Genomic DNA, 13,931 nt, shown 5'->3' with positions numbered 1-13,931 from the left:
TACAGGATTGTCATATTATCAGTTATTATTATTTTCATTGTTATTTTTTCGTCCGTTTTTTTACTTCAATTTTTCTTTCTTTATTCATTACCTTTCCTTCATGATTAAGTTCTTTTTTATTCTTTTATTCTTATCATTATCATCATTCTTCCTGTTTTTATTTTCCTATTTGTCGTTTTCTTACAGTAGCGCAATTTTTTTTTCGCATCACTTTTGTTATCATTACCATTATTGTTGTTACTTGTTGTTGTTGTTGTTGTTGTTGCCGTATCTATCTACTTTTCTTACCAACGATTTCGGCAACGAACGAAGCCAAGAGCAAACAACCCCATCTTAGTGGAAGGCAAGTGGGCAACCTTGGCTGACTCGACACACTCATAACTATACGAGAGTGGATTGGCGGGGCAGGGGAAGGGGAGAAGGGGGGGAGGTAAGGAGGGGAAGAAGGGGAGTTAGGAGGAGGAGGGGGGGGGAAGGGGTGGAGGGGGAGCGTGTAGTTATGTATTGAGAGAGAGAGAGAGAGAAGAAAATTGGTTGCCTTATGTAGGAGGATTAAGAGGAGAGGAAGGAAAAGAGGAGGAGGAGGAAGAGAAGAACAAGAAAAATCATTAAAATAAGAAAACAAAAATAAAAACAAAGAAATATAAAGAAAATATGGAGACTGAAAAGATTGCATAACTTTTCAAGCGTAGAAGGAAAGAAGAGGAAGGAAGAGGAGAAAGAGAAAGGGGGCGAGAGAGAGAGGAAGAGGAAGAGGAGGAGTTGGAGGTGGAGGAGGAGGAAGAGGATACAGGGAGGGAAGGAGTAGGTAATAACACAATGATGAAAGGTAACATTGATTTGTCTATTATTTAAACATAACTGGTAAACTTTCAAGTATAATCACCATCATCATAACCACCATCATCGTTACATCATCATCAAGATAACAACACAACATTATTATAATACATACATCATTTTCAAGAACACTACCATTACTATACAATTTTCCTATCAACATCTTCACTTTCTCTATCAACATCTTCACTTTCCCTATCACCATCTTCACTTTCCCTATTAACATCTTCACTTTCCCTATTAACATCTTCACCTTCCCTATCAACATTTTCACTTTCCCTATCAACATCTTCACTTTCCCTAACAACATTTTCACTTTCCCTATCAACATCTTCACTTTCCCTAACAACATTTTCACTTTCCCTATCAACATCTTCACTTTCCCTATCAACATCTTCACTTTCCCTATCAACATCTTCACCTTCCCTATCAACATCTTCACTTTCCCTATCAACATCTTCACTTTCCCTATCAACATCTTCACCTTCCCAATCAACATCTTCACTTTCCCTATCAACATCTTCACTTTCCCTATCAACATCTTCACTTTCCCTATCAACATCTTCACTTTCCCTATCAACATCTTCACTTTCCCTATCAACATCTTCACTTTCCCTATCAACATCTTCACTATTTCCCTATCAACATCTTCACTTTCCCTATCAACATCTTCACTTTCCCTATCAACATCTTCACTTTCCCTATCAACATCTTCACTATATTTCCCTATCAACATCTTCACTTTCCCTATTAACATTTTCACTTTCCCTATCAACATCTTCACTTTCCCTATCAACATCTTCACTATATTTCCCTATCAACATCTTCACTTTCCCTATTAACATTTTCACTTTCCCTATCAACATCTTCACTTTCCCTATCAACGTCTTCACTATATTTCCCTATCAACATCACTATCACCATCATCATCACCACAATAACATATCATCACCATTGCACTAAGACACCAACAGACCATCTACACACCCTCACCGCTATCATCACAGCTAAACATCATCATCACCATCACCACCACTATAGATAGCAAAGCATCATTATCACAGCCGGCCAAACACAGCCTTATGTCATTACACCTGTCATCACCATCATCATCACCTCTATCATCATTATCATCACTAAAACTACATATTCCCCTTAAAAATATTTGCATCATCCTCTTTCATCTTCTTTTTCCCTCTCCTATCATCATCATCATTACCATCACCACCACTATCATCACCACCTCTATATACCACTCTTCTAGCATCCTTGACTCGCATTTTCTTTCCACCATCATCATCATCATCATTATCACCATCATTTTACTTTCCCTTCAACACCACTTTTTCATCACCATTTTCTCACATTTTTTTTTCACTACAAACACCTGCATCTTAATCACCACCATCACCACCACCACCACTACCAACTCCATCTTCATCACCATCATCATTACTTGAAAAAACTCCCCTTCTTAATCTTATTTTTAATCCTTCAAGTAATAATTCAGAATATTAATTTTAAACTAATTGGGAAAAGTCCTTTTTTTATCGCAGTCCTACACACACACACACACACACACACACACACACACCTCAGCGTGGCGCCGCCGGAGGCAGCCAAAAGGACAGATTGGTGGCCAGATTATTATCATTATTATGCTAACATCATTATTATAATTATTATTATAATTATTAGTAATATTATTATTGTTATCGTTATTATTATTATTATCACAGGTGGCGGCGGTGCAGCGCCACCATCGCCGCGCCTCACAGCCTCGGTGCCTCATTGCCCCGTTCCCAACCCCCCCTCCCCTCCCGCCCCGCCCCGCCCTCGCGTGTGCCCCACTACGCCCCGGAGGTCCCAGAACCAACAGCCCCCCAGCCCCGTCCTTCCTGTCCTTCACGACCAGCCCACCCCAACGCTGCGTCCCCGCCCCCGCCCTCCTCCAGGCGGATGTTTTGTACCGCGGAGGGCGGCGACCTGGCCCTGCGGACCGCTGGTGGCGGCGGCGGGCCGGCCGTGCCAGAAGACCCCCCCACTTACCCCCAGGCTGTGCCCCAGCAGCACACCCGCGCTGTGCCTCGCCCCCGTGGCCGCCAGCCCGCGCTGCGCCGCGCCTCCACATCGCGCTGCTCCTGCTGCTGCTGCTGCTGATGTGCCGATTCCTGCTGCGTGTCGCTCACTCCGTGACCCAGACCAGCCGGGGGTACGGGGCCCGGAGTGCGGGCGTGGGAGTGGGAGCGGCCGTCGCGTAGAGAGGGCTTCGCCGGCGCGGGGATACGCCGGGGGAGCGAGCGGGGGCGGCGGGGGCCAGTCAGTGGTGGGTGACCTTGGGCCGCACGTGCTCGTCGATCTTGCGGAAGAGCTCCGGGTCCAGGATGTTGTTCGTCTCCTCCAGCAGCTCCTGCATGCGGGGGAATTCGCTCTGCTTGGGGGGGTACCTGGGGGGCACGGCGGCCTGCCTGCCCCCCTCCGCCCCCTCCCCCCTCCCCAGCTCGTCGCCCTGCAGGTGGTGGTACTGCTGCTGCTGCTCCCGCGTCAGCTGTTGCTGCTTCGCCATGAAGAACTGCCGCTTGCGGGTGATCTCACACTTGCTGCACGAGTGCTCGGGGCTCTTGAAAGGACAGTACCACTTGTGGCCCTTTACCTCTACGTAGCGGTTGTGGTTGGCACACAGGCGGCACCTGCCGGGCACACGGAGCTGTACACGGGGTGAGGGTAAGGGGGAGGGGGTGGGACAGCATGCACAGCAGGGTGACACAGGAGTGTAGGAAGTGAATGAATAACCCTTTCATGAACATGACTGGCCACAGAAAGTACTGCCGGGTACGGCACGTGGACGCCACCCACACACCTGGCTGTCTGGGCCGCCCGCCGCCCGCCAGCCAACCAGTCCGCTTGCCGCCCGCCGCCCGCCAGGCAATAAGTGACTGACGGGCGGGGGGGCGACGGGGGGCTGGCGGCGGCCGGCTGGCCAAGCTGACTTGAATCGGCAAGGCCGAGGGCGAGACAAAGCAAACAGCAAAACGAACTACCCCGCAGGCTTACCTCTGCTTCCTCTTCTTCCCCTTCTTCTTCCCGTCGTCGCCGTCGCCGTCACCGCTGCTGGCGGGAGGGACGTTCATGGGGGGGGCAGGCCACAGGGGGCGCTCGGCCCCTGCGCTGTGAAGTAAGGGGGCTGGGGCTTCATCGAGAGGGTCGGAGTCCCCAAATTCGAGGCCCCGACTCTGGAGGTGGAAGCCTTGCGGGATGGGCGGAGATGGCTCCGGCTCCCCAAGCCGGTGGAAGCCGCCGGGGGGGCTGTGTCTGTCGTAGCATGGGAAGTAGTAATCCGCCGGGGCGTGCCCGAATCCCGGCGACGCGGGGAAGCCCGCCCCGATGGGGGGGGCGGGAAGGTAGAGGTCCCCCGCGTGCCTTCCGTCCACGGCCAGGGCGCCAAAGGGGACCTTCGGCTCCTCCGGCGCCTCCTGGGGCCTGGGGCTGCTGAAGTCCCGGAAGTCCAGCCCCTGAGACCCGTTGAAGAAGTCCCGCTTCTTCTTGGGCGCCGTGCTCATAGCGGACTGGGGGGAGGGGGGAGGGGGTGAGAGGATGTGCGGAGAGAGAGAGAGAGAGAGAGAGAGAGAGAGAGAGAGAGAGAGAGAGAGACACATATACATAAGAACATAAGAACGTATGGAGTCTGCAAGAGGCCGGTTGGGCTATACAAGGCAGCTCCTGTAAGCCTAACTCCACCTAACCTCACTATCCATGAATTTATCCTACCTCTTCTTGAATGTATCTATTGTATTGGAACCCACAACATGACTGCCAAGACTGTTCCACTCATCCACACTCATTTGTGGTAAACCAATTCTTGCAAAGGTCTTTGTTGAATCTTAGTTTATCTAACTTAAAACCATTGCTACGTTTCCTACCTGGCTCTTTTGCAACCAAAACACTATTTACATCCCCTTTATTAAAGAACCTTCTTTAATTTATAAACCTCGATCAAGTCTCCTCGTAACCTCTGCCTTTCTAGAGAGTATAGATTTATATGATTTAGTCTATCCTCATACGGCAAGTTTCTCACCCCTTGAATCCTTTTTGTTATCCTCCTCTGTACATATTCTAATATCTTGATATCCAGTCGATGGTAAGGTGAACAGAACTGAACCGCATAATCAAAATGAGGTCTAACTAGTGCTAAGTAAAGTTTGATGATGACTTCAGCACTTCTATTGCTTACGCTCCTCGAGATGAAACCCAGTACTACCCTGTTTGCACGATTCTTAGCTTGAATGCATTGAGCCCTAGGACGGAGATCAGTGCTCACTAAAACTCCTAAGTCTCTCTCACACCCAGACCTGCTCAGCGGAGTGTCATTTAAGGAGTAATTGTGTGAGGGGTTATTCCTACCTACACTCAGAATGCTACACTTACCGACATTGAATTCCATCTACCACTTCGCCGCCCAATCATACAATCTGTCTAGCTCATCCTGGATAACGCTCGCGTCCTGGCTTGTTTGGATTACTCTACTGATCTTGGTATCATCTGCGAAATTACTGACATCACTACTTATTCCTGTGTCCAAATCATTGATGTAAATGATAAAAAGCAGTGGACCCAGCACCAAACCCTCTGGGACTCCACTCGTAACACTGCCCCATTCAGATTTGTTACCATTGATTTGCACTCTCTGCTTTTTACTTCTAAGCCACGCCCTGTTCCAGTTCAAGACTTTTCCATCTACGCATTGAGCCTGTAATTTTAGGAGTAGCCGGTGGTGAGGGGCTCTGCCGAGTGCTTTACTGAAATCTAGATATAGTATGTCATAGTCTTCATCTCCGTCAACCGCTTCGATTACTTTAGTGTAGAAGGACACTAGCTTAGTAAGGCAAGACCTATTATTCGTGAACCCATGCTGCGAGTCATGTATTAAACAATGCTTCTCTAAATGGTCCCGAATGCTCCTGGCTATAATTGACTCCAACATCTTGCCTACAACTGATGTTAAGCTAATTGGGCGATAATTTGAGGTGGCTGACTTGTCTTCCTATTTGAGAATCGGTGTCTGTCACATTAGTTACTTTCCATAGGCTGGGCACATACCCTGATTTTACCGACATCTTAAGAATATCGGTGAGTGTGCCACTGAGGACCTCCTTGCATTCTTTCTGAAACCGAGGGAATATTTCGTCTGGACCTGGTGATTTGTTTTTCTTCAACCTACCAGTTTCAACCTGGACTATCTGCCTAGTGATGATCATATCCCTCAACTTGTCGTTATCTTCGCAAAACTGTACTGGTTAGATGAGGGGAGGGACAGGAAGGATATGAGGGGAAGTGAGTGAGTGAGTGAGTGAGTGAGGAGGAGGAGGAGGAGGAGGAGTGGAGGGAATGAGGAGAAGGCAGCGGTGGTGAGGTGAGATGAGAGGAGAGGGCGTGACGAAGGAAGGGGGATGGAGGAAGGGGAGAATGGAGGGGAGTGGCTTTCCCCTCATCCCCTCCTTCCCCAGTGCTTTCGTCCTTGAGTGGAAACTGGGTCTGTCTCCTCTTCCTTCCTCCCCTCTCCTCTCCTTCCTTCCCCTTACCTCTCCTTCCTTCCCCTCACCTCTCCCTCCTTCCCTTCTCCTCTCCCTCCTTCCCCTTACCTCTCCCTCTTTCCCTTCTCCTCTCCCTCCTTCCCTTCACCTCTCCTCCCTCCCCTCACCTCTCCCTCCTTCCCCTCACCTCTCCCTCCTTTCACTCTCTTTACCTGCCTACCTCCCCTTCGTGCTCTCAAAGCCAGCATTCTCTCTCTCTCTCTCTCTCTCTCTCTCTCTCTCTCTCTCTCTCTCTCTCTCTCTCTCTCTCTCTCCCCTCACTGCTCCTGCTCCATCCCTTGTTTCCCCTCTTGCTCGGTCTAGACTTTTTTGGTTTGATTATTCTCTCTCTCTCTCTCGAAAGGAAAAGCTCTAACTGAATCTCTCTCTCTCACTCTCACTCTCGAGAGAGAGAGAGAGAGAGAGAGAGAGAGAGAGAGAGAGAGAGAGAGAGAGAGAGAGAGAGAGAGAGAACCAATAACACGCAACAACATGAGTTAACACACACACACACACACACACACACACACACACGAATGACTTCTATCTGCCTCCGATCACAACCCACCCACACCTCACCTGACCTTACCTGGGAGGAAAATGATTAAATAAGGTGAAAACAAACTTCTGCAGCGCCGCGTCTTTCTCACACAGAAGAGGAGGAAGAGGAAGGAGGCTCAGAAGAAAGTAACAAAGTCTGAACCGCTGACAAAAACATTAAAATAAACCGTAACACTATTTTTCTCTGTGGCGGCACACTAACACACTAACGCACACTACTCTCACGCCTCTGCTCACGCACCGGAGGGAAGGATGGAGATGAAGAAGGAGAGAAGAGGAAGACTTTGCAGACCACTAACACCACTTCTCTCTCACACATTAACACACACACACTTGTCACGCTTCTGTCACGCCTCTTCTCACACACCGGAGAAATGGATGGAGACGAAGGAAGAAGAGGAACACTTTGCAAACCACTAACACCACTTTCTCTCTCTCTCTCTCTCTCTCTCTCTCTCTCTCTCTCTCTCTCTCACACACACACACACATACACACACACACACACACCAACACACCCACGTGGCCGCAGGAGGCCCCGGCCGACACTCTACTCACAGGCATGGTAGCCTCGAGGCGCTGCTTGAGTGACTGTGGCACTGTGACACTGTTTCCTTGCACCAGTATCCCACAACTCGCCCCGCAGGCCGGAGAGGGGCGCGGCGCGGATCAGAGTGGAAGTTGTTGGTCGCGCGAGGCGTGGAAGCCAATAGGCACTTGTGGGTCAGTGCCAGCGAGAGGAGAGCCGGAGGAGAGCCGCTGCAACCCGCCCTCAGCTGATGCTACACATAGCAACAATGATACACGGCACGGCCACGGGCCGGCTCAGCTGCTAACTCTGCTTGCCCAGAGTGTCGCGCCGCGGCCCTGGGCCGTCTCACCCCTCATGCCCTGAATTACCCGTCGTGGCGGCGGCTTGCCTCCCCCGGCGCGGCGTGCAGGACCGGAGCGAGATTCCCTCACGCCAGGGATGACGTGGGTACAGTCTGCGGCGCCCCTGTTGCGTGGGAGGCTTCGTGTGTCAGGCAGCGGGGCGTTGCAAGCAGGCAACGTTACGCTCTGCCCGGGGCCCCGAGCTGCAGCCGATGACAAAATGTCAAGACTGGTCCAGAGTCCAGACAGTCATAGAGGAACGTTTGACGGGCAGACGGCGAACCTGTTACCGTCCCGCCGCTCAATACGCGGCCCACAGGTGTCACCGGGGACCCGCCATGCCTCCCCCTCCCTCTTCTTCCTCCAGGCCCCTCCAGTATTCCTCCACCTCCTCTAGTGGGGGTAGTGTGGAAGGATTTTTATTATTATTGTTATTACTATTACGGTCATCATTATTTTCTTCAGTTTCGAGTCCGTTTTCGCTTCAGTCTTTTGGCAGCGTCTTCGTCCGTTCCCCTCCTGGCCCACATTCACGACTCTCTCTCTCTCTCTCTCTCTCTCTCTCTCTCTCTCTCTCTCTCTCTCTCGCAGACGTCATAGCTTCCCTCCCCCTCTCATCACTCTCCCCTCCCCTCTTTACCTCTCCTCCTCCCTCTTCCTTTTACTTCTTTTCTTATTCTGGTCACTCCTCTCCGATCCTCCTCTTCTTCCTCCTTATTGCTGCTCCTTCCTCTTATTGCTTTTCCTCCTCCTCCTCCTCCTCCATCTCCTCCTCCCTTCTTTCACTTTCCTCACTTTCCATAAACTTCATCCCAAGTTGAGTTCATTAAAATCCAAAAATAAATAACAAACTTCAATATTTTCCTTCTTTTTCCTCCCCCCCTCCCCACCTCCTCTTCTCTACCCCGACCGTCCTTACCTCACTGCCTTTCCCTCCCGTCGCTTCAAACCGGTTCTCTCCTCCTGAACCCTGCGACCTCTCCTCCTCCTTCTCCTCCTCCTCCTTCCACCGCCACTGACCTATCCCTTGAGCACCTGTCTAGCCGAGTCCTCCTTACTTACCTGTCTGGGGCTTGACGTGCAGGTAAGACGAAGGTGAGGAGAGGTCAAGTCCAGTGAAGGAAAGGGTTGAAGAGGGTGACAAAGGTGAATAAAGAGGGATAAAGAGAGGAATTACGTACGAAGGGGAGGAAATATAGAATCGATGTAAGATAGCGGAAGATGGCAAGATAAAGGTTGAAAAGGGTGATGTAAAATAAATAAAGATGGAGAAGAATGAATGCGAAAAATTAGAATAGTTAAAATAAAGGTGAGGAGAGGTTGCTAGTTGGAGGAAAGGTTAATTCAATAGGGTGATATAAGGTAAATAAAGGTCAATGAGGGATGGGATTGGAGAATAAACAAGGGAATTAGAGAAGAATGAATGAAAGGTAGCGAAAGATAACAGGTAAGATAAAGGTGAGCAGAGGTTAACGTAGGTGAATAATGATTGAATAAGGTGATATAAGGTAAGTAAAGGTGAATAGAAGGTAGAGAAAAACAAACGAGAGAGAGAGAGAGAGAGAGAGAGAGAGAGAGAGAGAGAGAGAGAGAGAGAGAGAGAGAGAGAGAGAGAGAGAGAGAGAGAGAGAGAGAGAGAGATGGGGAGAGGGTGAGAGAGAGGGGGAGCTGGGGAGAGAGGTCAAAGGGTGGGGGGTGTGGGCTACGTCAGCCTGTGGCTGGCACATACACAGGTGAGTCAGGGCAGGTTGCACGCCAATTAGTATTTTGACGCACCTGAAGCAACAAGAAAAAATCCCTAACTTATATTATGCCACGTCGGCACAACACACCTGAGAAAGAGAGAGAGAGAGAGAGAGAGAGAGAGAGAGAGAGAGAGAGAGAGAGAGAGAGAGAGAGAGAGAGAGAGAGAGAGAGAGAGAGAGAGAGAGAGAGAGAGAGAGATTTTTTTCTTTTCCACCTGTCACAATATATTTTCAGGCTCAGGTACACAAACAAGCGCGCGCACACACACACACACACACACACACACACACACACACACACACACACACACTAAAGTGGAAAAGGGGAAAGGTTAATTCGATAAGCAAAGAAGTGAATCAAACAAACAAACAAACGAATGAACAAAAACAAATAAAACACACAACAGTCATAAAGAGAGAGAGAGAGAGAGAGAGAGAGAGAGAGAGAGAGAGAGAGAGAGAGAGAGAGAGAGAGAGAGAGAGAGAGAGAGAGAGAGAGAGAGAGAGAGAGAGAGAGAGAGAGAGAGATTTGATTCACTTCGACACTCACTATTTTCGGTAAGAGAAAAAAAAAGAGAAAAAAAGAAAACGAAAGAAGAGAAACACCAATTTTATATATTCCTGTTTTGTTTTCATGTTCAAAGTATAAAATATGAAATTTAATTTAATGAGAGAAGAGAAGGAAAGTTATTAAATTTTGAGGTTAATGATAATGGTACTTCTTAAACTACTTCACACAGAGAGAGAGAGAGAGAGAGAGAGAGAGAGAATTATGTCATTATATTTCAATGCACTTCAGATACTTCATAAGCGAATAAAAAAAACATCTGAACCATCATTATCATTATTGCTCATTAATATTATTACTATTATTATTATTTTCTTATGATTAGGTAAGGTCGGGCAGGTGTGTTCCGTGCATACCTGACCTTGACTCTTACCTGTGAGGCATAATTGCAGGTAAACGTGAGAGAGCATCGATCACTAACCTCTCTGCGTGAGGAAACACCCTTTATATGGATCAATGTTTTTACTTGACTGGCGCGTTCGTGGAATAAAAAAGATAAATGTGTGTGTGTGTGTGTGTGTGTGTGTGTGTGTGTGTGTGTGTGTGTGTGTGTGTGTGTGTGTGTGTGTGTGTGTTCTGTATCTAATTTACAAGATAGTCTCAAGCTCGCAATGTCTCGTTTCTTAGCTAATCTTTATTATGTCCTTTAAACTTGCGTCCATTATCTAAGGAAGAAATGCGTTACAGTTGATCTAAATAAGTGTTCCATCCATCGATTACTCTGTTGGGAAAGGTTTAGTTTCGATATCAGTCACATTTATATTTACCACTTCTTGTATTTATAACTTTTTTTTTGCGTCCTCGTGGTGTGTGTGTGTGTGTGTGTGTGTGTGTGTGTGTGTGTGTGTGTGTGTGTGTGTGCTCGCACACGCCTCACCTGCATCTCTCAGACAGGATCACAAAAATTCTCCCAAAGAAAAGATAAAATTTTTAGACTCTGCTTCCTGGCGGGTGTTTAAACGCGTCTCGTGCACCACAGCGGCCTGCACGTCTGTATCGCACCGCTGCACGTGGTTATTGGCGGCCCAAGTATTCCGACGCGATGCTTACACCAGCACGATGAAAATAATGACTCGCGTATCGCAAAAAATACTAATATTCACTCGTTTTCCGATAAAAAAAGAAATGCAAAAGCTAAAACGGCGGAATGTTTAAAAAAACAAAGCAAAAGTAAATGTAATTCTAGTTTAAGTCCCGTTGAAATTTCTTTTATAAACTGCTTTTTCTAAGAATGATGTTAACATGATGAAAGACAACGATTCATGTAAAGTAAAAAAGTAAAACTCACTTTTCTAATAAAACGAAATACAGTTTATATACGACTAGTCCGTAAGTTCCGTGTCGGTCATTAAAGTCAAGGAAAACTCTAAGGTAACAGCACCCCGGAGTCAACACGATGACGTAAGTAGAGTTGGTTCTTGTCTGGCTACAATTAGTGATAGAGTCGGCGTGCCTTTGTGTGTTTGGCAGGAAGGAAAACAGTTATGAATGGGGAGGAAGATGACGACTGAAGCAAAGTCTTTCATAAGGTAACAGCACCCTAGAGTCAACACGATGACGTAAAATATTAACAGTTGGTTCTTGTCTGGCTACAATTAGTGATAGAGTCGGCGTGTCTCTGTGTGTCTGGCGAGAGGGAAAAGAATTATGAATGAGGAGGAAGATGACGACTGAAGCAGATTCCTTCGTACGGTAACAGCACCCCGGAGTCAACACGATGAAGTAAATAGTTTTGATTGTGGTCTGGCTACAATTAGTGATATAGTCGGCGTGTCTCTGTGTGTCTGGTGTGAAGGAGCACACTTATGAATGGGGCGGAGGACGATGAATGAAACAAAGTCTTTTACAGTCATGCAGGGGTAGTTAATATATATGTCAGGTTGAATTTGTTTGCTCTGTTTCATTCTAGCATGACGGAATACGTTCATTACAAGGAAGGGAAATAACAAACTCGCGAAAACATTTGATACTGACGCAAGGAAACATGTATGATTATTGCCTGGTTAATACTTTTAAATATATTGTTTTATTATCAATTATTAATTAAGGAAGAAAAATCAATAAAAAGGATAATAACAAACTCGGGAAAAAAAGGAAACGTAAGTCTGGCATTTGTCCGGTTAACATTCGATATAAACTTTTTCAGTCATGAAGGAAACCATGTGTCGAAAGGAAGAGGACTAACAAACTCTGGAAAAAAAAAAACTTTCATCCTGACGCAAGGAGTTAAAATTACTGGAAACGCTTTGCTTCTAATGTGAAGTAAAACACTCACTGAAGCAAATTGAATTTCAAACCTAAGGAAAAATCTTCAGCTGTAAAGTGTAAAGCAATTATATATATATATATATATATATATATATATATATATATATATATATATATATATATATATATATATATATATATATATATATATATATATATATATATATATATAAATTTCAACTACACGCAGTTCTCCAATATGCAGGAATACGTTCATGAAAGGGAAGAAAAAATTCGGCGTCAGTCAAAATCTTTAAGCGAACAGGACAGCCGCCGGCACGCACAGATTGCCTCCGATGTGTTGTTTGATCCGCGCCTCGGGGAAGAGTTTATACACTATATATATAACAAAACTAACAATACGGGAGAGTGATTATTGCCCGGCGTGACACGGAACTAGGATGTACATATGTGGAGAGAGAGAGAGAGAGAGAGAGAGAGAGAGAGAGAGAGAGAGAGAGAGAGAGAGAGAGAGAGAGAGAGAGAGAATTTTCACCTCAGGATAAACAAAGAAAATGGAAATAAAAGAAAAATTCAAATATAGATAAACAAAACCTCCAAAATGCTTCAAATACGGGAAAAGAGGAAGGAGAGGACAAAAAAGAGGAAAGAGGATGAAGTATGAGGGAGATTGGAAGAGGAAAAATGGCGGGAAGGAGAGAATACTGGGAGGAAAGAGGAAAGAGGGAAAAGGAGGGAAAAGGAAGGAAAAAAAGGAGGGAGAGGACAAAGGTAAGGAGAGAAAGAAAGAGGAAAAACGGTGGGAAAAGAGAGAATACTGGGAGGAAAAGGGAAAGAAAAAGGAGGAAAAAGGAAAAAAAGGAGGAAGGAGAGGAAAAAAAATAATTACAGGTTATGAAAAAAAGTTCACCACAAAGAAGCAAGTAATTAAAGCAGGTAATTCAAAGGGATGAACGCCTCTTCCTAAATGCCGCAGCCCCCCCTGAAGTCAGACACGTGTCCCGCCTCGGTGCGCGGCGCAAAGAAAACGGGACGCGCAAAAAACGGAGGCCGGTAGTGATCCTTTGGCTCCCCCTGGCGAACGTGAACACGACAGGTACACGAGGAGGAGGAGGACGAGGGGAGGGGGGAAGATAGAGGGAGAACAAGCTGTAGGAGGAGGAGGAGAGAATATTGGAGTAGGAGAGCTGAGATGATGAAGAGGAGGAGGAGGATGAAGAGGAAAGAAATGAGGAGAGCAAAGAGGAGGAGAACAAGTAAGAAGAGGAGGAGAAGGATAATAAGGATGAGTGGGAAGAGAACGAAGAGGAGGAGGAGGAGGAGGAGGAGGAGGAGAAGACGAATGAGAGCAAAGAGGACGTGAAACAAAATGAGGTACAAAAAAAAGGAGAAAGAGGAAGAACAAAAACATTACGAAGAAAAAAACAAAAAAGAAAGAACACAAGACAAAAAAGTACAAGAACAGGTATAATGAAGTGTAAATTCAACTCCCCTCACCTGCCTCACCTGTCTTTCTCTTTATCTTACCTTAATTAACTCAGGTGTGG

General features: G+C 46.7%; 1 protein-coding gene across 29 annotated transcripts; it reads right to left on the bottom strand.

Moving 5' to 3' along the window:
• Nucleotides 1–825: 825 nt before the first annotated feature.
• Nucleotides 826–7,820, bottom strand: LOC126985407 (uncharacterized). Of its 29 annotated transcripts, none has more exons than XM_050840239.1 (6): nucleotides 7,528–7,820; nucleotides 3,895–4,406; nucleotides 1,692–3,530; nucleotides 1,304–1,324; nucleotides 1,199–1,261; nucleotides 826–1,093 (listed from the first exon to the last, which is right to left on the bottom strand). In XM_050840239.1, the coding sequence occupies exons 1-3, from the start codon at nucleotides 7,531–7,533 to the stop codon at nucleotides 3,161–3,163; spliced, it is 888 nt and encodes a 295-aa protein (XP_050696196.1). In that variant the 5' UTR covers nucleotides 7,534–7,820; the 3' UTR covers nucleotides 826–1,093; nucleotides 1,199–1,261; nucleotides 1,304–1,324; nucleotides 1,692–3,160. The 29 variants fall into 29 exon arrangements, 26 of the variants coding, with proteins under 26 accessions (XP_050696196.1, XP_050696195.1, XP_050696190.1 ...); XM_050840238.1 differs by having other exon boundaries at nucleotides 1,734–3,530; XM_050840233.1 differs by lacking the exon at nucleotides 1,199–1,261 and having other exon boundaries at nucleotides 1,262–1,324; nucleotides 1,671–3,530.
• Nucleotides 7,821–13,931: the final 6,111 nt, after the last annotated feature.

Source organism: Eriocheir sinensis, chromosome 59 (assembly GCF_024679095.1).
Source record: "Eriocheir sinensis breed Jianghai 21 chromosome 59, ASM2467909v1, whole genome shotgun sequence".
Lineage (NCBI taxonomy): Eukaryota > Metazoa > Arthropoda > Malacostraca > Decapoda > Varunidae > Eriocheir > Eriocheir sinensis.
This window is presented reverse-complemented; position numbering and strand designations above follow the sequence as displayed.